We start from the raw sequence: 25,508 nt of genomic DNA on the forward strand, positions 1-25,508 counted from the left end.
CACACATATCCAGAGGACACAGAAGTAATAAAGAAAATATTTTTTTAAATGATTGCACTTTCATTTAATGGATGTGGTACTTTGGAGGGTAAGAATAAGACAAGACTGAAAGAGGGAAGGAAGAAATGGAGAAGAACAACTACTGCATTTTCATGACAAAAAAGCTATCCGTTTCAAGTTTAAAAGTCTGTCTAGTTTATCAATTCCTAGTCTCAGCATCCAGGTATGTTTTAGATATTTATCTATATGCACTCTACTTTTACCATCCACCTGTAATTTAAATGCAAGGAATAGTTAGCCAGCACGTAACATAAAAACGTCTGTGAAGAAGTCAAGAATTATCAGTTCTTACCTACTGACAATCTAGAAGGACTAGCTTCTCTACTGCATCCCTGACTTCTTGGGATTTTGCTTCGTTTTTGCGCAGCGGCAGGGTTCACTAATACTCTCTGAACACCTGTGTTCACAGTGGAGAGCGTAGTTGTTGTCAAAACTCTTCCAGGAGATCCAGATCTACTGCCAGCTGAAGGCAAAACAAAAGAATGTAAGTAACAGCATATAAAGATAAACAACCAGGGTTTTAAAAAATGCTTAAAAATGGCAGGAAACTGGTGGTAGATTGAAATGGTCTGGAAAAACATACATGGTAAAAATGTGAAATTTAAAGCACTGGTGCAAGTTCTTCCAGAACCACATAAAAGGCAGGTAAAGTTACCAACACAAGGAAGCACTTGGTGTGGCAGTGAGCACTAGGTATGCTCAAAGAAACCACAAACTGCATTTCCCATTTTCATTATCAGTTTGAATGTCCCTAACATGAACACTGGTCTGTTCATTTAAGTTACACTGTGTCATCAATCTATAATAATAATAAAATAATTTTAAGAAGAACAGCTAGAAAGCTAAAGAGAGCAACTTTAAACCAGTTATTTTGTTACTATCCCAGCTCTTCAAATGCCTCCAATGTAATAATAGAACTAAATCACCATTTTCCTAACGTATAAACTCTTCTCCCATGCTTTTTAAAGCATGGGTACTTCAAACTTAGAGAAGCTAAATAAAATGTCACTGAAAACAATTTAAATATTCACATCCTTATCTGTGGAGATTACTCCACAAATTCAAAGGAAAGCTTTAACAAGTTTTAAACAAAGTTAAAATAAACTGATCAAGACATTCTGTTTAAGCACCTTCTACATTTTTCTTTAACAGTTTAGTTTATCAAAATCGCATATTCTTAAGTACTGTAACTGTTCATTTCAGCACAGCATACCCACTACAAGAAACTTGTCAATGGTCCCTGATGTGGATCCATCCTTAGTTAGACATCTCAGTTAGAGCAAATCTCAGTTCTAAGCCCTAACAAACATCCACTCTTCTTTAACAAGTTTGTACCACCAGTTGATAAAAACATATTCCCAGCTGCAGAATTTAGTAAGTCTGACCAAATAAATAGCAAAACATAATTTAAACCAAAGGTTAATTATGTACAGATAAGAATATTCCATTAATCTTTTAAAAATAATCACATAACCATATGACTTCACCTATGCTATCAAATCTATGACCTTAACATGCAACATCTTAACTAAGTTTCATGGGATGCTTCTTATGAGGTATATTTAAAAAAAGATATGAGTTTAATAAAGCTTGACTGTATGGGAAAGGAAACAAAAACCCAAACAAAACAAAATATAGGCTAGGTGTAAGGAAGAAAACAAAAACAATGTACCATGCATATACCTTCAGATTCATTGTTTGAATTCAAACTTGAAATGGTTATTTAGCAAAATGCCCTTTTCCCAACTATGGACCTATTCAGCAGAAACAATAAATAAATTTTAAACAGCCTAGAAAAAAATAAGCACAGCTTCTATCATTGGAGTGAGTGTAGGGGGAAGGAAAAAGAACAGGCAAATTCATAAAAGTGCCGTGGTCTGCAGAAGTTAAGGGTTTGTCAGTTTCTTCATGTTGGAGTAATTCAATTTAGGCCTGATACTACTATGCTGCATCTCCAGTATTTCCAACACAAATGTTGGAAGAACCTTTCACTGACCCAGAGACTTTCAGAGTATTTTCTTCAATATGTCAGAAACTGGAGAACTTGAATTATTCTCAAAATATACTGACAGAATATAACCCCTCATTATTCTAGCTCGTTGTTAATATATTTTTGTCTGACCTGCAAAGCATACCAATAAATCAAACACAGTTTAATATCCTGAAAATGTTATTTTAAGAGCAACAGCACTGCCATACTGTTCTTCATACTACCATCAGCAGCAGATCTAAAGAACAAAAGCTAAATGAATAATTAAAAAAGAGGAATTACTAAAACAGTATTCTAAACTGACAAAACCCTCCCAGTTCTGCTGCTTTCTAAAAAAGCAATTGCATTGTATGAGTTAAGTGCAGCATATGGAAAAAAGCCAGCCAGAATTTCTGCTGAATAGGGTCCTTAAAATGAGGTATGTAGAACAGGTGATCAAACAATGATGTATACACAGATTCTGTAGACTCTTACCACCAATGGGGTTAGCAGACTGTGATCCTGAACAAGTGTAAAGGCAGGATTAGGGTAGGGGTTTATAATCCATGAAGAGGGAGGGAGCAGAGCAGATTTAAAAATGGATGGCAAATGGAAATAAGAAAGCTTTAGTCATTTCACACGGGAAAAACAGCCACAAGGGGGTTATACTAAAGCAGTGCTTTTAAGTAGCTTCCACAGTTGAAGAACTAAGTTCAAATGCCATGTACAAAGCAGATGAAGCAAAGCTGCACAAGCAAATCACAATTCTTCAGCTCTCTAATCAACAACTGGGTAACACTGAAGAATTAATTTCAATTAAACATGAAACTGTAGCCTTCAAACTACTTTAAAAAAATACTAGGTTGCCAAAATAACTTCAAAATTTCAACAGCTGAACAAAAATTACACACAAGGCCAAAACATATTTTTGTTGAAGACAGACAGTAAAGGAACTGAGCTGCAAGTGCGGTGGATGACCAAAAAAAAAAAAAACAACCAAACAACTTTCACAATGGCACATTTGAAAAGACTTGCATATAATTTAGGGTTTTCCTCTTTCTCACTTCATCTGAAGTGTAGCAGTAGGATTCATTTCCATTCAGAAATCTTATTCTTTCTCTGAATGAAGACTGTAATGTAATTTTAGCGTACCTTGCTTAGTTAACTGGCAACCAAATAGAAAGGGACAGGAAAAAACTGAACAATTTTTTCCATGGATAAAGTAATGGGATATAGGTTGTATACATATTTTTTTTTAGGAAACAATTTAATAATTGAGGTGAGCGTAGGAGTAAAGCGCTTCTAGAACCGTAAAAAGTATCATTTGTAAGAGCATTCAGATTTGCAAGTCTTTCACATAATGAGCTTTGAACAAAAATACTGAATAGTTTTAAACCTAAATTTACAAAACAATCTGTGTTAAAGTGCTGTTTTTTTGTTTAAGAAATATTAAGCCTAAATCTAATATGAAATTATTTCCCTGCTACAAGTGAGGAAACTAAACCCACCCCAGGTAGGGAAACTTCAAGAATCTCGCTCCACAGGATGCTGTGAAAATTTTTATTTATGTAAAGAAGCATCACCTAAACAGCAGGTATACACTGCCTGACAGCTCTCCTTCACCTGACCATTTATATTTGCCCTGTTTATCTTCCTTAAAGTGTCTCAGAATTCTTGTTCTCCCCAACTTACGGGTTATAATGAGCTAACTGAAGGCATCAGTTCTGAACAGATATAGTGATAAAAGGCACTGAAGATGTATTCCTGTATTTAATTTTCACACATCATCACAAGTACACACATCTAGTTATTTCAATATCTATTCAGCTCATATCTTTTGATGCTGATACAGTGAAAAAAAATGAATTATCTTGCAAAAAACCTGTCATCATCTGCAAAAACTGAACTGTACAAGCTTCAGTTTCTTTCCTTGGATTTGTAGTCTGTTCAATGTGACATGATGCTCATCATCAGAAAAGTCGTAGATCACTACTTAAATTTTAAACTCCCTTCCCTGCGCTTTATCAAATACCTTATATTTTTAAAAATTTATCACATTTCTTCCAAGAAAGATCAACTTTTTCCTAATATCAGTGGAAAGATACAGATATTGCTCACTGCTTTTACTAAAGTAGCATTTAGGTCATTTGCTTTCCCTGCTTCGCCCTTAAACTTTTAAAGCCAAAAATTCTTTGCTTATGATAGAGTTTAGTCAACACTGGAAACAGAAAACAAGTTTTGCACAACTTCTGTCACAGTCAATAACTAGGCTTAATTTTCAAGCTCTCATCCCACAAATAACCATGGGATTAAAGAACAATCCAGGAAAAGCTTACTTCAGAGAATTTCTGTTATTTTTTATTTTATTTATTTTTTATTTGTCTGCTCAGGTTTTTTTAGAATTTTATTTCATAAAACCTGCACTCATTGGATCAAATTTGATCCAACGGTATTTGAAAGAAAATGAAATCTATAGAGCAAAATGGAATGGGAAGTGCTCTATTAGAAAAACAAAAATTCTGCTTTTTTAACCTCTAAAATTCTAGTTATGAGAAGTGTAGTCATTGCGATGAAGAAGATAAATATTTCTGCCATTACACACAGAATTAAAGGTTTTCACTGAAAGTAGATATGGTTAGTCAGAAGAATAATTACACTGGAAAATGGAAAATCTATTTTACTTACTAGCTTTGTAACATAAGGCCTGTCATACTACAGTACTGGTTAATTTATTTACATGAATTTTACTGTTAATTGCTTTCCTTTTCATTAATTTAATTAAATTCCATTTAATTAAAAGATGTTTAATGCATTTCACTAGATGAGACGAAGCTGAAAATCTGAAAATGCTATAGACAGGTTGTCAGGAGAAGTTGGCTGTTGGCATCAGATAACAAACAAAGTGCCACAGGTCAGCCAGCGTCAAAGAATGCAAAGTAGAGTCAGGTCTCTAATTAATGACAGGCAGCTCAACTAGATAAGAAATTCTCCATTGGCTTTTGTTTATAAGCACACACAGAAAATTACTGTGGATCAGCTAAGGTACAGTAAATTTCCTCTTTTCAACTTCCGGTTTCAATGCAAGCTACAGAACAGATTGGTTAGGGCTTAGTGTTTTTCATTCCAAATGTAATGGTAATGTCACTTACCATTGCAAGGTAATGTCTCTAACAAAAAAGAGGAGTAAATATTTGAGAACTAGAGTAGTGCCCTAGCTTAAAATGAAAATTGCTGTTTCTGGCTGAAGAAATTAAACTTTTTGAAAAGTAAAAGATTAATTTTTAAGGTTAACACTGAAGACATCATTCAGCCTACACATTTTTCTGAATTATTTGTCCATGTATTATATCTAACTGATACAGATATTTTACTGGTGTTGTGTGTTTAGGATTTGGCGATGAGAGGGCGGGAAAAGAATGCTGAGAAGTTATAACTGAAGAAAGAATTTAAGGGTTAAGTTTCACTTCTTTTTACATGATCTAATTTAACTGACAAACTAAGACCTAGCCTGCTATTCTGCCCAGAGAAAAACAACATGAATTAGAAAAGCATGCAAATACCACTGACCCAAAACACTGAAAAAATACCTTCATTTTTCTCTGGCGATGATGAACCTAAGGCACAGAACAACAACTCAGTATGTAGCTTGTTTTTTTTTAAATTAACTTTGACTGTAGCCATTCGTCAATGAACGTTTGCTAAAGCATTTGGCCTTTTATCAGGTATATCTGAGAAACAGCAAATACATACGCTGAGACTGAGAGACCACTTTGGTTCTACTCCGCCCTCTGGAATCTGTTTTAGAATTTCCAATACCAACAGAAGGTGTTGAAAGCTTTGTTCGTATACGACCTACAACATAAAAACGGCATTAAATTAGTTTTTCACAGCAATGTAGAACGTAAAGCATTAGTAGCATTTACTAATATTTTCTTAAATTTCTGTACATAAAAACAAAGCGCAATGTAAAAGGTGAAAATTCACTTGGGATAATTAGTAGAAATTTGAACATATTGAAAGGACTTAATAGTTGAGGGTTCAAAATACTTCTCTGATGCTACACGCTTCAGTAAATTATTTGCATATTACCATTTCAACACCCTGAACTAGCTAGTTCTTGCTTCCTACATGAATATGTTGATTACATTACAAAAAGGGAAATTTATTGAATATAACAGGCAATGTAGCTACTAATATTGCAGATTCAGTCTTTTCGTTATTACTTGTGGTTGTAATTCTACTTTTGCTGTCACAAAACTACAAAACTAGACTTTTAAAATTTTGAACAGGATTCTGAGACTTCTTCCTAAATTCTGTGCTCTTTTTAGAAATCTGAATACTATCTTTCCTATTACTGGAGACTGTACTGTTTTCCTGACTATAGTTAAATAGACTTCTATAGGATTTATAGCAATTTGCAAATAGTAAGTAAATTTAAGTATGTCTCAGTGTCAGCATGATATATAAAAACACTATTCCTCTCAGCAGATAGAAGAACTGACAAGGAACACCCGAAACAACAGAATTCACTTCTCTCTAGAATGCCAAAGGTTGAATTTTTTTGCACTATTAGCCATATCCCCAAAAGTGTTCAAAGAACAATGAAATTACCAAGAAAAAAAAAAAAAACACCAAAAACCCACCCACAAAACTGCGCTAACCATGCTTCTCAGAAGTTTCACAAACAAAACCTAAAAGGCTTGTGCACTGTGGATCTAGCTTGACAAGTAATTCACTTTTTAAAACAGAGTAATTTAAATGTTTTCTAGACACGCTGAGTTAACATTAGACTGAGAATAACTAGGTACACAGACTATTATTTAGTTCTAGTCTCTTTAAGCTTTCCACACCAGAATTTGGAGACCAACCAAGTTAATATTATTCATCCAGGTAGAGGGAATAGCTATAGATGAGAGTCTATAAGAAGAGAACCAGAATAAAGGAGGTTATTCACTAAACTATTAGAAAAAATATGTTAGCAAGATTGGTTAGATTAACTACTCCAAACTCTACTAGTTATCCCCATGCAATGGCAGTGTTTTCCCAATGAGAGCTGTGAGATTGGAAGGCATGTAAACTGTGTTCAGAATTTGGCCCCAAAACATAGGAATACAGAGTGCCACTATTTCACTGCTGTGTTGAATTACCAATTGGAACCTGGTTCAATTTCATCAAAGTAAAAAATAAAAACAGAACAACAGTAACAACAAAAAACAGTTTGTATTTGTGAGGCAAATAAACTGTTATCTGTCACTAATGACAGGTTTAAACAAACAGCATACTGAAAATTGATTCACAAGTCTCAAATAGATGAGTAATAATAGCAGCACCTGTTTCCCAGAGCATGAGCATATTTGATGAAATTTTCTGTGACTTGCTTCAAAAATAAAATAAACACAAAACTATAAAGCTCTTTTTTTCAAACTGAAAATGTTAAGCAATGATTCTTCTAATGCAGATGAGTACTTGAGTATTAAAAGAATTCTAAAAATACTACATGACAACCAAGTATTAGATGCATAAGCTATCTGGAGTTACGTATCTCCACAAAGCCCCAAGAAGACCACATTCTATTTTCAAAGCTTAATTTGTATCAATGAAAATATAAAGCTGAAAACGTTAGCTATTCTAACAAAATATTTTCTTACCATCTTCAGAAGCTGTTCCTAAACAGAAAAAATAACAAAATACATGATATTCCAAACAATACTGCGTGTCTTCAATTCCTTTTTTGAGATAATCTTAGGAATCTTGACAAATTTTACCAAATCAGGAAGAGGTCTTAAACCTGTGTTACAACTCCATTATTGAAATGAAGCAGAATTATCAAAAAACACCCATGCTATACTTTTAGTGATTTACATGAATGCAATATATAAGTACTGCCTTCCAAACTTGTCATTAAAACACGAGAAAAAAAAAAGAAAAAAAATATATAAGGCAACTAAATGAGATCCTGACGAAAACAGACTTTGTAAATATTCTAGTGCAAGCTCCTCTGATATAAAACATACTATTAGAAATTATCTCAGAAAAGAACACATCACAAGAACAGTGTTTCACACACCGGACAGTTACAATTCATTAGAAACTCCATCAAGGAGAATTTCTCTGGATTAAGTCCATGATTACTTTTAAAATCTACATATAAGATCAAGTTTTGTTCAGAGAAGTGAGTAGATGTAACATGAGCTTGCTGAAACAAGATTACACTTCAACAAGTATGTTAACTTCAACCAGGCTAGACTATGACAAAAATGAGTGGGACAAATGTGACATCAGTGCATAAGAATCAGTGAGAAGCTATCTATACAGCACTCCTCTAAGTTTCTTTGAAACAGATCTGATGATGATGGAAAAATATACATACATTAACATTTATAAAATGCTGAATGGCTTAAAAAAATAAATAATCAAAGGGTAATTCCATTTTTCTTTTCACTCTGTACTGTTTCTACCCCACAGGAGAACAATGTTGACTATAACACTTATAAGCACCTTCCACTTGCTAGAACTTGAATCTTCCAGCAAATCTGACTGTGACTTCTTCATATTGTGTCTTCAAGTCACTACTGTTAAAAACTCCCTCTAAACTTTAACTCAGTGTAAATTTCTTCACAAAAATCAGTTACAGAAATACGCATGTGCCTCAGTTTCCCCAAATCAAATTTGCCACTCTGTGTTAAGAAAAAACATACCAAAAAAAAAAAACAAACCCCACAACAACAACAATCAAAACCCAACATTCTTTCAGAGTTGGATCTTGGAAAATCTAAGCCAGGCTAACAGCTAGTTCATCCTAGGAGTGGTTCTGCTTCTCTTTTCTCCACCTTTGTGACACCAGCCAACTTGTTTGGACAGCTAAAGGTTCTACACATGTTTCAAGAGAGAAAAAAAAACACTATTAATTTCTGTTCTACATAATTAGCTTTCTGGAATTTCTTCACCTACAGTAGTTGATAATGGACTACTACAAAGCACTTGGGAAAGAAGTGATAGAAACTTGGCCAAGATTAGCAGTAGAAGGAAAAAATAACTTCTTGCAGGAAGCAGGTAGATCAGAGCAGCTATATGATCAACTACAGCTTGAGAGTTAAGATGCGTTCATTCTGTCTCACGTCATCTCTACAGATTATCCCATAGGAAAAAAAAACGTTGCTCTGATCAATTGTGGAACACTTCCCCTTTTAAACAGGTGCGTGGGAAACCTCCACAAGTTATGACATGAGTCCTTAAGACAGCTTATTCCTGGTGACAACGTGCAAAATGCACACATCAAGTGTTCAGCACAATCTAAATCCTATTATATGCAATTCAAGGAAATCTGATATGGAAATAAGTGAGAAATATACTAAAATACTGTACCAGAAAATCATATTTTATTGAAGTAGACTTGCCACCCTCAACACTCCAAAACAGCTAGAATTCTTCCCCAAAACATCCCTCTTGAAGCTCCATGCGCTCGGTGTTCAGCACCATAGAGACCTACCTTCTTATTGTTTTCATTTCTGTCCATATTTTGCGTAATTATTAAATTGTCTTTGAAAGGAATAATATCGCCTGCTCTGCTTTGAGTAAACTACTCATTCTTCTAAACGCATATTGTTAAAATGCACGTGACAAGAGTTATGAATTAAGTAGCAAGTGTAATTGACTTGTAAAGTGTTTCCCAGCAAGAAATTACCATTACCAGGCATCAACATGGGACTCTGTCACTCTATTACATGGGAAGCATTACTTGCACACATCTGAAAAATTCTAACAAGCACTATGAAAAACCTGATTCTCAACTTCTCTGCATTTATTGCAAAAACATATGCCAACCCCCTCCATGTATTAAATACAGTGAACTAAGAAAGAGTTAGTGTTAAAGCATAGATGGGACTACTTGGTAAGCTATTTAAACAGGTAGGTCTTCTCAGCAAACTATTCTTTAACAGAATTACATTAGATTGCATGACTTACAGGAATGTAAATTTCAATAGCTAGACCAGATTCTGATGGGAGTAATTTCTAAAGAGAAAATTTTAATTTAATTTTTAAAATTCTTAATTATCTGCTTATTCTGTTTTCCTATTGCTATTTTGCCAAAAACTCAGAAACAAAACAACAACAACAAAAAAGCAAAAGCCAACTTCAAACGTAAAACTATGGAACACAATGAAACTAGACCTTGTTACAAGAAGAAATTTGCTCTGCAATTTTTTTCTTAATTGGAGTAATAACAAACTTCTGATAAAAGTTTCTGTTGTTGATACATTCAAAACGTTGACAAATACATATACACAACATACACATTAAGACCTTAAGATACATAGGAGTTAATGAACATAGTATAGTATACATTAATCAACAGACAAACATAGTAAACATAAAATATATTACATAAAAGACACTTTAACATAATTAATAGAATTAGAGGACAGACTAAATAATTTCTTACCATCCATCTTGTCAGAAGTATCCTCTTTGTTGAAAAAGCAGGCAAAGAAACATGGAAAACTTAGTGTGTTAGAATAAAGGTGTTCACAGCAGAGTCATAAAACATTAATTAAGGAAAATACATTAATATTAAATACTGTAGGCACATCCATCTAACTTGTGCATGTATAAGCTAGCTTAAGTAAAATTGGTTTCTTTCAGCTCAAGGTACAATATTACAGAACAAGACACAAAAAAGTACCCTGCACATGGATGCAAAATCTCTCTATATTACCCAGATTTGAGCAAGCCTTTGAAGTAAAATATTTACCGATTGTTTCATGCTTGGCTTTCAGCATCAATACACATTTGTATCATTACTGAACTACAATATCTTATGAAATTTGCTACTCAACATGGGCTAAAGGACAGGAGGAGAAAAGACATCACATCACAATAAAGACAGAGGCAAAATGGGACAAAGTTCCACTCAGGTTTAAAAGCATTAACAATTTACAAGTTCAGCTGGAAGAGCTTATTCTGACAGAAACAATCTGAATTAAAATATTTAATGTGAGACAGATATAATTACAGCTCAAGTCTTCACAAGAGGCCATTACCTATTAAGGATGCCAAAGTTAGTCAACATTCAGAATAACTAAAGGATGTCCTCCTGTCTTAAAGTAAACTGACAAATAAATAATCTAAAACAACAAAAATAACAAAAACATATAGATATAAGTAAGAATTCTTCTTTTAGTAAGAGAGAGAGAAATACAAATTACTAAGCTTATAAACTTGTTCTCTTAGGCTCTACATTTTGCAGCTATTTTATCAAAAGGTAGAGGTTACTGTTTAAATAAGGGTGTCAATGAATCATGATCAAACTGAGAACTATTCCTTTTGTGTGACTGTAAATAAATCTTGGCCTCCTTCACCATCACGACCTTTATATGATCCATCTCTAACAGCATTAGAGTTTTCTATCTATCACTATTATCACATTATCTTGCCACTTCAATCCAACATCGTACTCTTTTCCACAAGTCACTATATCTGCTAGCAAGGCAAAACTTTCTAACTACTCAAATCCCTCAAAACAATTTGACGTGGACTTACAGCCCATGTATTCACCACTCCCCATCTAGAAACTGCAATGAGAATATGCTATTTCTTTATCTCTTTTATTTTCCTGCATAAAACCACCACTCTTTACTTCCCAGAAATCTTCTGTGCCCTTCTTAACTCCTGCTTCCAAAATTCTGAGCATGAATCACACGTGGCTTAAAACATTCTGAAAGCAAACCAGTGTACCAACCAAGAGCTGAATTTCTGTGAAATTTGCAATGATGAAGAAATCCCTTTGTTTCATAATGAATAAACATTAACAATTTATCTCTTTGCTTTCCACTTGACATTTTTCTCCTCCTTCTACTACTGCTACGTTTCTTATCACTTTTATTTTCCTATAAGTCATTTCCAGCTTCATCTAAGAACCAGAGTATGTCCTGTTGCACACCAAAACAGACTAAACAATACTCTGATCTTGAAGAATATTAATCCCACCTACTTCAGGCTTTCAGACATTATGCAGGGAGTTCAATTCCTCAAATGAAAGTTACCAGCCTACCTCTTCCAGCAAACAAACTGAGTGGCCTAACCCCTTAGTCCATACCCACCAGCTTCCTCGATTCCCCGTGTAGGCAGTAGAGGGAGCCCACACACCTATGCTAAAGTCCTGCTCCAAGTAGTGTTCTTTTTCAGCAGCACTGCAAACACACTGGATCCACATTCAACGGTGGTTCAAAACCACCTCAAGTAGGCACTGATGACAAGAAAACTCACTTAAAATAGTTTTTAACCTAACTAAAAACACAATCAAAACCTTGGATAACATAGCTTACATGTATCTTAACATCTCCCAAAACACAAGTTTAAAAAGGCTAAATAAAAAGTACTCTTTTTATATATAAAAATATATAAATTATATATAATGTATAATGTATATATAATACATATATATACAATTTCTCTGCCTCTCATGACCATGATTGGCAATATCACTATTAGAACTTGCCTCCTTGGTGGTCTAGCAGGCACATAGGTTGAGAAGGGAAAACTAGCAGTGAACACTGAATCTCACCCCTACGCTAAGGACAGCCTAAAAAGAAGAAAACATGCCCAATATTCCTTTATTCTCCTTACAAGTTGGTTAAACTTAAACTTGGAAGTTCTACCATCTAACACCAACCATCATTATCAGTTTTTCTGCAAATCTGTAATTTGCAGAACTATGTCTAACAGCAAGCATTCCTGACAAAGAAGATTATCACTTACGTAAAAAAGGAAAAAAAAAACTTTCAGTTTTATGAATGGACGTTGGAAGCTCTCTCTGAAATCTGCATTGGACACTTTTGTGAACAATTTCTGCATTATATGAAGAAGCCACTCATAACCTGATCATTTTACAACAGTGCTGAAGAGTTGAGGAAAAAAATGGAAATCCAGAATTCTGATACTGATTTCCTTAATACTTCTGGAAGCAAAAAAACATGATCACCATCTGCTGTTGAGTGAAGGTATTGTCCCTCCCAATACTTGATGTAACACCAGATTAAGACGTTTAAAGAGCATGGTATGAATATGTTCTTTACGTCAGTATTCTTCTAGCACAAGAAAAATAAAATATCTAGCAAAGTTGGTAACTTACATGAGAAAATGTGCTCTTTTACAACGCCCCAGCAAAAATGACAGTTTTTCAAATGTAGACTTGTCTTCCCATAACTCTGAAGAAAAGCCTCAGAAATAAGTACCCAGTATAATAAAGATGTTTCCCTCACCTAGTGAAGCATAGGATCCTGGAGGCAGACCAGCTGCTGACAAGCGCCCAGCTCCAGCTGTCTGTCCAGAAGCATGGCGGGCCTTTGCCCCTGCAGCAGCATTAACATCAATGTCACTGCGAGACCTTTGCAGAGTTCCTGGGCTTGGAACACTCTTGCTGCTGCCCGAAACTAGTAAAAACAACAACAATAATTGTTAGTAATGAATACAATGAATTATATTTGCAATGTTAATTTTGTCTACTGCTGCAGCAAACCTGCAAAAAATACATATGTCACACGAAGTCAATATAAACGCAAACATCAAATAACGTTGGACATGTTGCCATGACATTCAGATAAAGAATAGTTCATTTTACAGTATTATTTATTGCCATTCAATACGAAATGTTACCATTTAATGCTATGTGCTCCCATTCTTCTACAAACTGCATCATTAGGAATGTTTATGGGGTTTATTACATCACCGAATGCTTCAAAACACAAGGAAATTCACAGCACCCTTTGCAATACTGAGAGAAGATAGCATTTCCACATTTCAGCTGAGGTAAAGCTTTGGGCAAGTTGACTGAATACCTTGAATTGGTTTTGGCCTCATCGTCTGTAAAAAAAATTTTTTATTCACTTCCTCTTACATGCCAAATGTTAATTATTGCCTGAAGTTAATTTTCATTGACTCTTCCTTCACAGTTTCAATACCAACCAAACAAGTACCCTCAATTACTAGAGGCTTGTAAAAGGGAGTTCAGTGATTTCTTTGGAAAGAGTTAGAAAGACATTATGTGAAAGGAGAAAGAAGAGATTCAACTCTGAAAACTCGTGACAAAATTGAACTATTTGAATTGTTTTGTTTGTTTTCTCTCACGTAAAGAGTAGCAGCTACTTTGGAACAGATGAAAGGTACAAGGAATCTTTCACTTGCAAATGCGGTAAGCCCAATTATCACAAGTGGACAACAGAACAATGCACTGCTTCTTTGAGAATGACTGTTCCATGACAAAACTCCAAGATAAACAATCAATGAACAGTTCCAATACACAGCAAATTATGTCTTGTCTAACACTCGCAACTGAAAAATATGTAAAATCCAAGCTAAGCATGAGGAAAACATAGCTGTAGGTGCAGTTTGCAGAGACATATCATTCAATTTCAAAACAGGGTAAATGCTTAACAAAAAATTTTAAGTTCCATTTAAATCTTTTAATTCAAACAATTTTGAAGAACAAATACTGTGCACAAGATAGCATTAGCTTACCCCTGCCTGCAAAGCTGGCTGGGCTGGCTGCAGACCATTTAGAAGATAGAGGACGACTGAAAGACAAAATCCAATAAACCCATTAAGTAGGGGCTTTTATAAATAAAACGTCCCACATATCAGATCCAAAAGCAATAATACACAATGAAATGAGACAGTAAAAGGAAAAAGAAAAGCTCTTGGTTTTTTCTCTCCCCTACTACTTTCTCTGAATATTTTGGAGAAAAACATTTAATACAGACTGAAAACACAATCATTTTATTAGAACATCTTTTATATTTTATGAAATTAGATCTTCATCACAGAGCATTTCTCCTCTGATAATACAAAGTTCAGGTTACAGAAATATTTAAGGCTGCCACTACAGGGTCTTATTTAACCACAGAGCTGATCTTCAAAATCAGCTGTCACGGAGAAAGTGCAGGAGCTAAACAAACACGACTGGTATATAACAAATAATCTGGTGTCTGCAATAGCAAGGAAAAATGGATGAAAGAGGGGAAGTCTTTGTATTTTTAAATACAAAAAAGGCAAGGCTGGGAGAAGCTGCATAGTACTGTGTATTTACCTGAGTTACTTGCTCAGGTGCTCAAGGATAATGTAGATTTCAGAATTATTAGGTAACTTGTCACAGAGTATTACGTATCTGCAGCTAACTATCAACAACAATATAGAATGATTTCCTAATATTAATACCTGGCCTTTGGGAAGTATTTTGTTGCGCAAGTCCTGATTGCCTGACCTTACAATGAGCTCCACAAAGTCCTAGACAACTGTTATAATTTCATCACTTCCACAATCTACTGCAAATGACATTTCATTTAAGTAGACAGAGCTTGTCTTGCAGGGACAAGTCACTATATTTTCTCCATCTCATAATCTCCTTTACAATTATTTTTAATCAATGATCTAGAAGATCTGCAAGTACAGCGAGTCAAAAATCACAAAGAATTAGACATAGTAAGACCCTGCCCCTATTTCCTAGGTTAGTAAATGCAGGGAGAACTTGTTATCAATGCTAGAAGCTAAAAACTTAGTTTTGCATAACACAGGAAAATAACATCCATCTAAGTACAAAATTACTCAAAACTCAATTAAAAATACATTTCCTGCATCATAACTACTTCTATTTATTGTTCTACCCCTTCCTTTCTGTAATGTTTAAGTTCAAATACCTGGAAACTTACATATCCTGCAGTACAGGAAGTAACACTTGGTAGCTTAAGGATATTTTAAAAGTTTAATTTCTATGTAACTTAGTTTCTAACATTACTAGCAACTCATTAACAATACTTTTTAACAACATTTTTAATTTTCAGGTAAGCAATACAGATTAACTTAAACAAGAGTAATTAATCATTTCCGAATAACATTTTTGTAAAAAATAAAATAATTTCTTTAGACTCAGAAGCAGGTAAGTGACCCTTACTTGAGGCTCTCCTGTGAGCTAGAAGATGACCTGTCTGACTGAGGGAGAGATGCTATACTGCCAGAATTCTTCAAGTATGTCTGGAGGCTTCTTTGATAAGGTGGCTCAAGAGAATTGTACAGAGTCTCTGCTTCACTAGGAAAGTGATTTCTAAGACCCAAATAAGCCCTGCAAAAAAAAAGAAAACAACCAACTGTAACTGTTCTTTATTTTCTTCAAAATATAGTCAGGATGTTGGAGATTACAAGGGATGAGAGGAAAAGGAACTTAAATTGAAAAGACATAAAGTACAAGACACAACTCACCAGCTCATTAAGAAACCAACTAAACTGACCTAAGATATCATTTCAAAAATAACTGAGTCTCTCTATCCTCTGAAATTCTCCATTCACTTATTGATTCTGTGGATAATGAGGAGTAATTCTACTCTGGCCTACACCAGTGAAAACACTGAAAAAAATTTTGATGACTTAATTCCTGGGAAAAAAAAAGAATGATTATACAGCAATATCAAACATTATTTCTCCTCTTTCACAAGAATCTTCAAATGCTTTAAGAAGGTAGCAATTGCCTCCATCTTTAAAGCATTTTTTTTTACAATAGAAATCAAATGTTAATTCAAGGCTCTAAGAACAGAAATATAACTTTTCAACCTAACTTATGCCCTTTTCTTCACAGGTAAGCAATCAAATGTGGCTAACATATCACATATTTTCACCTCTCTACCCCTCATGAAAAATCTACAAATTTTCAGAACACAAAGTAGTACAAACTTACTTCCTTGCCTCCACTCTTGCTTCTGCATCAGCATCATGAATGCCCTTCTTGATCGTTTCAACTAAGACAGCTGCATGCCTAGAAGACAAACATGCTTCATACTATTTTGCTCCCCCAAATTCAATTCTAAAGTAGTAAATTTTAAATAGTTAATATATTAAAGTAAAAAAAAGAAAGTAGAGAGAAGTTCTAAGGTATGAAGTAAACAAATGCTTAAGCATGCTGATGATATAACTGCACCTGCTGTAGAGGCTTACGTAGGCTTCCCAGATATTTCCTTTTCTGAAGGCATAAGCTATGTTTTCTAAAAAAGTAAAGGCTACAGTGAAGGCAGACAAATGTAGTTTTTTTCAAAACAAAAGAAAACAAACAGATGAAAACACACTTCTTGTTTTCTTTAACCAGCCTTTTAAGATGCTTCCTTGAAATGCTGACTATGCATAAATATACAGATATTTCAATAGTTCACTTCCTTGAATCAAAGAGATTCTGGAAGAACAGAAGAATATACCATGTTGGAAGGCACCCACAAGAATCACCGAATCCAACTCCTGCCTCCACACAGGACAACCCAAAATTCTAACCCTATGTCTGAGAGCACTGTTCAGATGCCTCTTCAACTCTGGCAAGTTCAGTGCCATTGACCACTGCTCTGGGGAGCTTGTTCCATACATATCACCTTTTGGTGCAGACCCTTTCCCTAACCCCCAGCAGCCCCTCCCCTGACACAGCTCCATGCCGTTCCCTCAGGCCCTGTCGCTGTCACAGAGAGCAGAGCTCAGCGCTGCCCCTCCGCTCCCTGTGAGGAGCTGCAGCCGCCATGAGACCTCCCCTCAGCTCTGGGCTGAGCAAACCAAGGGACCACAGCCTCTCCTCGTACACCTTGCCCTCCAGATCCTTCACCACCTTTATAACCCTCCTTCGGATGCTCTCCAACATTTTTACATCCTTCTCATACTGCAGTGCCCAAACCCACACCCAGTGCTGGAGGTGAGGCCACACAGCACAGAGCACAGTGGGACAACCCCTTCCCTCACCTGGATGGCAATGTGGGCCTGACGCATCATCCCCAGGTACAGTTGGCCCTTTGGGTGTCCAGGGCACAGTGCTGACTAAGATTCAACTTGATGTCAGCCATCAGGAACTCCCAGACCCCTTTCTGTGGGGTGGCTCGCCTGCCTCTTTGTCCCCAGGTCTGTACATAAATCCTGGGGTGCTCCACCCCAGATGCAGAATTTGGCACTTGCTCTTGTTCAACTCCATGTACTTCGTGATTGCTGAGCCATCACATTGGTCAAGATGTTCAGGACGTTTACATGTGGTACTAAGGGACATGGTTTAGTAGGGAAATATTGGTGGTAGGTGGACTGTTGGACTAGATGATCTTGGAGATCTTTTTCAACCTCTGTGATTATATGATTCTATGATTCTAAGATCTGTTTGCCTTTAAGAGAGTCAACAGCTCCTCCAATTTAGCAGTGTCCTCAAACTTAGCATACACTTGAATCCCGCATCCAGACACCATCCCCAGACCAAGCCTTTCCTTGACAGATAAAGCACCTGATCCTGTAGAGAGGGGTGTGATTTAAAAGGCCTAAAGAACATCACTGATTTGGTTACCTTGCTTTCTAGATCTCTAGAAAAACCAATAAAAGCAGAGGAACCAAACAGGGTTGCTTATCTCCCATTTATGTCATCAGCAAAATGCACTTAATGTCATTTAGGGCAGCCTCTGGGAGATAAATGATACTATGAAGATACACCACCAGATGCTAATGGCTTGCAGAAGCTGTGCTATTAAAATCACAGAGCATTTGCAACACATGGCAACAAACTGGGAAGAGATTGCTATTTTCTTTGCTACTTGACTCAAGTTCAAACATCTCTTGCTGTGTGCAGGACCAACAACAAGTGCTGGTCAGTGACATCTGCTCTGGCTGCTCATGTCAGCCTGTTGGGTGACACACAGCGATGTCACTGTGATGACGTGGGCATCATGGTGAAGTATGAGCACCTCCCAACAGAATTGGCAGGGCAAAACCTGTGTCATTCCAGAAATGCTTCTACATGAGAGCTTTGGTCAAACTGAGACAAGAAAAATTAAAATTGAGCAAATCAGAAATGTCTTCTGTTTCTGAGCCAGAGAAGCTGGTTGAGTCCTCAGGCTTCCCTTCTTCTCATCCTCCACAACAGGATGAGAAAGAACAATTTGGGATGCTGCTCTAGCACGGATAGGAAGAAAAGGATTCACAAATTTTTTCAGAAGAAGAGTAATTGCTCATATGGAATATAGGAGGAGAGGGGGAAGATAAGGAGAAGAGGCCACCGGAAATCAAGGTTGGAGCATACAGATTTCCTTCTCCCTAGCACCTGAATGAGCCATATGACCTGCTGTGCTAGAAAGGTTGGCTGACATTCAACAACATAATCAATTCAAGGATTCAATTAAAAGAGTTCTGTATTAATACTCATTAGCAGTTTATTATTGGAGAAAAAATGTATTGGCCCATACCTTTCCAATGAATGCGTTTGCCACTCTTGTAATAACAGGTCTAAAAATTCAAAGGAGCGCCTAAGAAGACAGAAAAAAAGGTTTTAATTAATACTCATTTCTCCAATGTGCTTGTAGAATAAGCAGAAACTTTAGTATTTTCATCTTGAGGGAAATAAATACTTAAACACGCTTTGATTTTATCTGTCAAATCAGGACACCAGCCTGCTTACTGAAAGGCCAAAATAATTGGTATACAAAGCAAACGTGCAAGCTACCTAAACCTTATACTTCAAAAAATTTAAACATCTTTAGTTTAAGTCATGTTATTACACAGTGCTGTTAGTTTTATTAGCCTCCAAATACAAGACACATCAGTAAATTTTAAATTTGCACAAACTATAACATCTTAATATTAAAAAGTAATATATCAATACTTTAAAAATTCAGCTATTAAGTTACACCATAATGTTTAACCAGCTTTATGTTTCTGTCCCAAACACTATTCCCACCCTTCCACAAGTCATTACAAAGTATTTACCATGAAGGAAAACATGACACCACTAATATGGGGCCATACACACAGAAAGTACTCCTCAATACTTTCTGGCACTGAATATATTAAGTTACTTAACTGTATTTATTATTAATTCAGAATACTTCACAACACAGCAGACACACATTAGCAAATGCATATTCTGAAATATCTCTGAAACTAGATCCTGGTAAACAAATCAAACTGACACAGATTTGGAAGGTGTGTAGATAACTAAGACTTCCAAAAGGTAGTGGACTATATGGTACGGAACTCTTCTATTTGCTCTGGCTATTTTGCACCTTAGACCCGTTTGATATCATTTTTCTTCTGGCCAAATCATTTGGACACGTATAAAACATGGCAAAGAAACCCTGAAAGGATTAGGAATTCTTCTCATTATTGTAACAAATTTAGTTTTTCTTTATGAAGGAATTAAGCCAGTATGAAAACAAAACAATTTTGGCTGCCTTCACTGACATGCACTGGATTATGAACTGAAACCATGTTCCTTGACAAAACTGCAATAAGTGGAAACACTGAAGCCTGTGGAGTGTTTTACAGTAAAACAGGAAGTTTTAACATGTTAGTACAATTTGGGTTGAGATAGTAGTTGCTTAGGATGCAAACGCAGCTTAAAAAGAGTAAACAGTGTAGATGCTCAGTTATTTCTGGCAAACACACAGCTATATTGCTTTCATGGTTAAAGAGGGTCCCGAATCAGCATTAACTGCTTTTGTGAGATTTTGTGCAAAAAATGACACTCTATCAGGAACAACGAGTGTCATCAAGAGCCAAATCAAGCATTAAAGTATCTTTTTTTTTTTGAAAAAATGTGCTAAAGATGCACATCAGCATTTAAATATGGCAACAGATTGATCCACCGTGTCCTACCTCTATCTCAATCCCACAGCCCAGAGCGGTGGTATGCTGATTGATCTAGGCAGAGTATCAGACAGCCTAGCTACAAGAATCCAAACCACACTGCAAAGAACTTACAAAGTCCTCTACATGCAGTAGGCAGAAGTATAATGCAGTGCTTCTGCAAGAGCTAACCTCACTAAGTCTGTCAGGTCTAGCCCTAACCACAGTTAACGGGCTCAGGTTGGTTCTTAGTGAGGACATGCATACCTGACTCACAATATCCCAAGGCCTCTCAATATCGGTTTTGTTTATTTTTATTAATGGTACTTTTTTTCCAACAAGAGTTACAAATACTTAAAATAAATTCTGCAGAAGGATACAGTGCACATCTCTAATTATGTCAGAAAAATACTGTTTCTTAACAATGTCCAAGTAACTTTGCTTAAATTCATTATTGTTGTTTACTGGAACACACAGTTCCTTGTATTCAGAGCTGATAGCTGGATGTATTCAAAGCTGTTTACTTTCAACAAACAACTATCATATTTAGAAAGCAACAACTTCAATAATTTGGTATTTGAGTATATTGTAACATACCTTCTAACTGCAACCGATTTTGAGGTACAGTTGCTTGTTATTAAAGGTATGAGTCGGGGCACGTGGGTATGCTGAAAAAAGTAAACAAAGCAGTTAATGACAAAAGCACTCCTGAATTTGTATGGTAATAATTAACTCAAACAGAATTGGAAACAATAACAGTTGCAACTGATCTCTTATAACTATTAGTGAAACTACATACAGGAGACTGCTGCTAGCATACACATTTATTAAGCTTTTTTTCCTTCCCACAAGATCAAGCAAAATGTGTTTCCAGTGAGAATCAACAACCACATCACGATACGCAATGTTTAGCTGTGTAAAGTCATATCTGAAGGCTCTAATGCAACTTTCTCCTCAGAAGAGTTCCAAACAGTTTTTTGTTCATTTGTTTTACCTGAAGGAAAAATAAAGGCATAGCAGTCTTAAAATCAGAGTTAAGGAGCAAAAAGAAACCTGAAATTATGGGCCTTCTTTTAATGATCAATCAATATGGTTAACGTTAAAAACATCAAATTCTTTTTAATGCAAAGTATGTCAATAAAAGAAGAAAGGCATGACATATAATATAAACAAACTTATGTATGAAATCTAAATGTAAACACCTAACATTCTAATGGGAAAAGGAAATCCTTGAACTATCATTTGAAGTGGTTAAGATAAGCTACATTAAATCCAGATGCAACAATTTAATCCAGAATTAGAAGAGCCTTACTTCAGCTCATCTTAACTTCTTTTAGACATAAAGCATTACCATTTTAATTCCAAGTAATATGGTTCAACAAATGCATTTTCTGTTAATTTCTTTATTCCTTTCTTGAATAAATACGTCAGATAACTTGTATAACAGCTCCTATTATATTGCCAGATTTCACGTCTATAGAAACTGCTTCAAAACTACAGTTCAGAAAAACTCTTATCATCTCACATATCACTCTTTTCTCCTTAGGCTATTGTTACAAGATACAAACACACAAATCAAAAGAGCCGACAAAGAATTATCAGCTCTCAGAGTACTGCCAACTTCAGAATTAGCAGGGAATGAGTCCAAAAACCCAGGAAAGCCCAGCAGCTGCATTTGTTCCTACTGATACACTTTTAAACTGTTTTTTGGTGTTTTGTTTATGTTTCCATAGTTTTAAATGGCATGTGACAGCTACAAGGGAACAACAAGTAATACTAGGGAGAAAAAATAAAATGGTTTTATGTATGAAACTTCTGTGTTCCAAATCTTTGGAGATATCAACTCTATACTTTCTGAAGAATGTTTGAGAAAGGACTCAAAGGCTCAGGCTTGCTTTTATTCAGCTTTAAGACTGTGCATTTTCAGCTATACGCCACTGAAGCCGCATCAATAACATGCTTCCCTCCAACTCACCCTGAAAATCATCTCCCTTCAGAAAACATTTTCCACTACCATGCAACCTTATAATGATTTTTTTTTTTTAAATATACGTAAGGTAAATCAGTAAGCTAAATAAAAGTCAAGAAAGAGAAATAAAACTACAGTATAAGAACTGTCTGGAGGACTAGAGGGAATGGCCTCAAGTTGCGCCAGGGGAGATTCAGGCTGGATGTTAAGAAATACTACTTCTACGAAAGAGTGGTCAGGCGCTGGAATGGGCTGCCCACGGAGGTGGTGGAGTCAGCAACCCTGGAGGTGTCCAAGGAACGTTTAGATGTTGTGTTGAGGGACATGGTTTAGTGAGAACTATTGGTGATAGGTAGACGGTTGGACTGGATGATCTTGTAGGTCTTTTTCAGCCTTGGTGATTCTACGATTCTATGAAATACAAAGTGCAATGAAAGGGCAAAGATGAGAGGTGAAGCTCTTCCAAGTAACTGTTTAAACACTGCATAATACAGATGCTCTCTTTTTATTGTGGACTCAATTTCAAAGCAGCAAGATACAAAAGCACAAGGATGTGAACTGGCTGTCAGTGGTTTCTGGTATGAGTTTTTGAGCACACATCAGTCGTAATGGCTTGGGATCAAATACTGATCATAAAGTTTCCTTGACCTCATTTAATTCAAGGGAAGAGATCTGTGGGCAGATCTCCTTTTTTCCACTGAGGTCTGAATTTTCTGACTGTCAAAACACCCTGCATATGCCATTTATTTGTTGAGTATTTGAACAGAATGGATAGGATTTTCCTGTTCCATATCTCTATCCTTGTATGTTAAAAGTAAATATAACAGCTAAATATAACAGAAGTTTCTACAAAATCAGGGCAGCTATAGCTGATGCATAGGCTCATCTTCAAACGAACCAATAAAGCCAATTTAACATAATTTAGTGATTTTTTAATTTCATGTTGCTTTTCTAGCGATTGATTTGCCTCCATAAGTAAGAAGACAGAGTTATTTTCCTAAATGTCTGAACTCATCTAATGTGACTGTGAATGATATTCTTCTCTCAGAACAGTAACCATACTACATAAGGGTGTATTCCTTCCTCCTCTCTCAACTCTATGCCGTCAGTCATCTCCATGTGCACTATAAAACACTGGGAGGGAAATACTGATACTTCTTAGCCCAAGTGCTGATGTCAACATGAGGCAGAAAGTCTCAAGAATACCTTCTTAGAGGCATGGTCAGACTGAATGATAACTACAGATTCCAAAACATAATGAGCATGGTAACAGAATGTGTGAGTCATCAAAATACTTAATTTCCTAAAAATTTTGAAAATTACAACTGTCACACTGTTACAGTGATGACAGTGAGCAGAACTAAGCGTCTTGCATAAGTAAGTAAAGAACAACACAGCATGTAATGTAAAACTACAGACAACCTCCCACTCCTATACAGAACATAAATATGGCAGTACAAGTTCCAGAAGTCCAGTTAAGTATGTTGGCTCAGACACAGGTTGGTAGTAGATGCTTAAGGAGCAGACAATAAAAAAAACACAGCTAGCATACAATATTCTCCTCTATACGTTACAGCTTTAAGGAATCAAAAACTTAGAAAGTTCCAAACTCAAGGATTAAAAATCTCTGCTGTGCTTTTCCTTCGATGAACTTGTGCCTTCTGATCTTATCGATACATGTCTGACCTCTTCAACATTCTATTATGAACTCCATGTAATAAATATTTTATTTATATATGTAATACATATATGTAAAGACGTAAATTATTTATTAATGTACATTAATGCTACATATCAATATATTCATGTATTGATTCTAGATGTGTTATAAATTATAATTCTCTTGTGAAAAGAACTTTTTCCAACAATCTATTCTAAGCCTGTTGACTGGTAGCTTGCTCTGCCTTTTGCAAAACGTCAGTTAACTTTTGAAATTGCCTTTTTCAAAAAAATACAACTAAGTCTGTAAAAATCATGAAAACAGACTAGCTTTTTGTACTAATAGTATCTTTACCGTGATAACATTGTTGTTTGATGCCAATGATAAATAGTATTTGTCTTCTCAGAAGGAAAATTAGTTATCCAGTGTTAAACAGTCTTTAAAAAATTATTAGATAATTCTAATATTTCCAAATTGGTCATATCTCTACTAAGAGCAGCTATCTGACTATTTCTAACAAGCACAACAAAAGCAGAACACCTACCCGAATAATGAATCTAATGGCTGCACACCCAGAAGTTGCCATCACTTTGGCGCTGTTGGGAACCAGATTAAAAAGAGTAGGCACAATAGCTTCAGCGCCATGATCAAACTTGTTTCCCAGAACAGTTGAAAGATGGCTATGCAGGAAAAAGAAATAGAGCTGATTAGTTGAAATTAATTTCTTAATTACGTAAAATGTACAATGTATTTTGTGGTTTTAACATTATCTTACTAAACAGCAGAATTTCTTGATCTTGTTATTTCCAAGTCTTTGCCTCACTGGAAATGCAGGATTCGCAGAACATTTTTATTAGCAGACACATTAGAAGGTTTAACTATGTAACTTTATTTCATAATGAAAAACAAATACCACAATTTGAAAAGCTAATATTCTCACCAAAATGCTGGCAAAACTGAATTTATCATAGCAAGCTATCCATAAAAATGTACTCCTTCACTTTTTCGATGTTATAATTTCAGTATTAACAAATATGGTAACACATACAGCACAGAGTAACAATATTGTCCAGTGGTGACAACAAATGCTTCCATACAGGCAGACTGTAAATATAAAAAGAATGTGGAAGTGACAATAAATACATCAGTGTTTTAGGGATTGTGAAAAATTCCTAACTTTTAGGTCTGGATGAGGACATTTACACAGTATACTTACACTACTACTGACTTCACACTAG

General features: G+C 35.6%; 1 protein-coding gene across 14 annotated transcripts in view; it reads right to left on the reverse strand.

The window, feature by feature from the left end:
• Positions 1-25,508, reverse strand: part of CLASP2 (cytoplasmic linker associated protein 2) — a 142,163-nt gene that overhangs the window by 40,666 nt on the left and 75,989 nt on the right. For 7 of the 14 annotated variants that reach the window (XM_021386635.1, XM_021386628.1, XM_021386634.1 and 4 more), the window contains 11 exons: positions 24,815-24,950; positions 21,239-21,309; positions 19,264-19,323; positions 16,752-16,829; positions 15,975-16,142; positions 14,546-14,601; positions 13,291-13,461; positions 10,473-10,496; positions 7,678-7,695; positions 5,780-5,881; positions 353-523 (listed from right to left, as the gene is read on the reverse strand). In XM_021386635.1, the coding sequence (XP_021242310.1) occupies positions 353-523; positions 5,780-5,881; positions 7,678-7,695; positions 10,473-10,496; positions 13,291-13,461; positions 14,546-14,601; positions 15,975-16,142; positions 16,752-16,829; positions 19,264-19,323; positions 21,239-21,309; positions 24,815-24,950 (1,055 nt within the window). The remainder of the gene's footprint in view (positions 1-352; positions 524-5,779; positions 5,882-7,677; positions 7,696-10,472; positions 10,497-13,290; positions 13,462-14,545; positions 14,602-15,974; positions 16,143-16,751; positions 16,830-19,263; positions 19,324-21,238; positions 21,310-24,814; positions 24,951-25,508) is intronic. The other 7 variants (XM_021386640.1, XM_021386636.1, XM_021386639.1 and 4 more) reach the window with 3 other exon arrangements.

Source organism: Numida meleagris, chromosome 2 (assembly GCF_002078875.1).
Source record: "Numida meleagris isolate 19003 breed g44 Domestic line chromosome 2, NumMel1.0, whole genome shotgun sequence".
NCBI lineage: Eukaryota > Metazoa > Chordata > Aves > Galliformes > Numididae > Numida > Numida meleagris.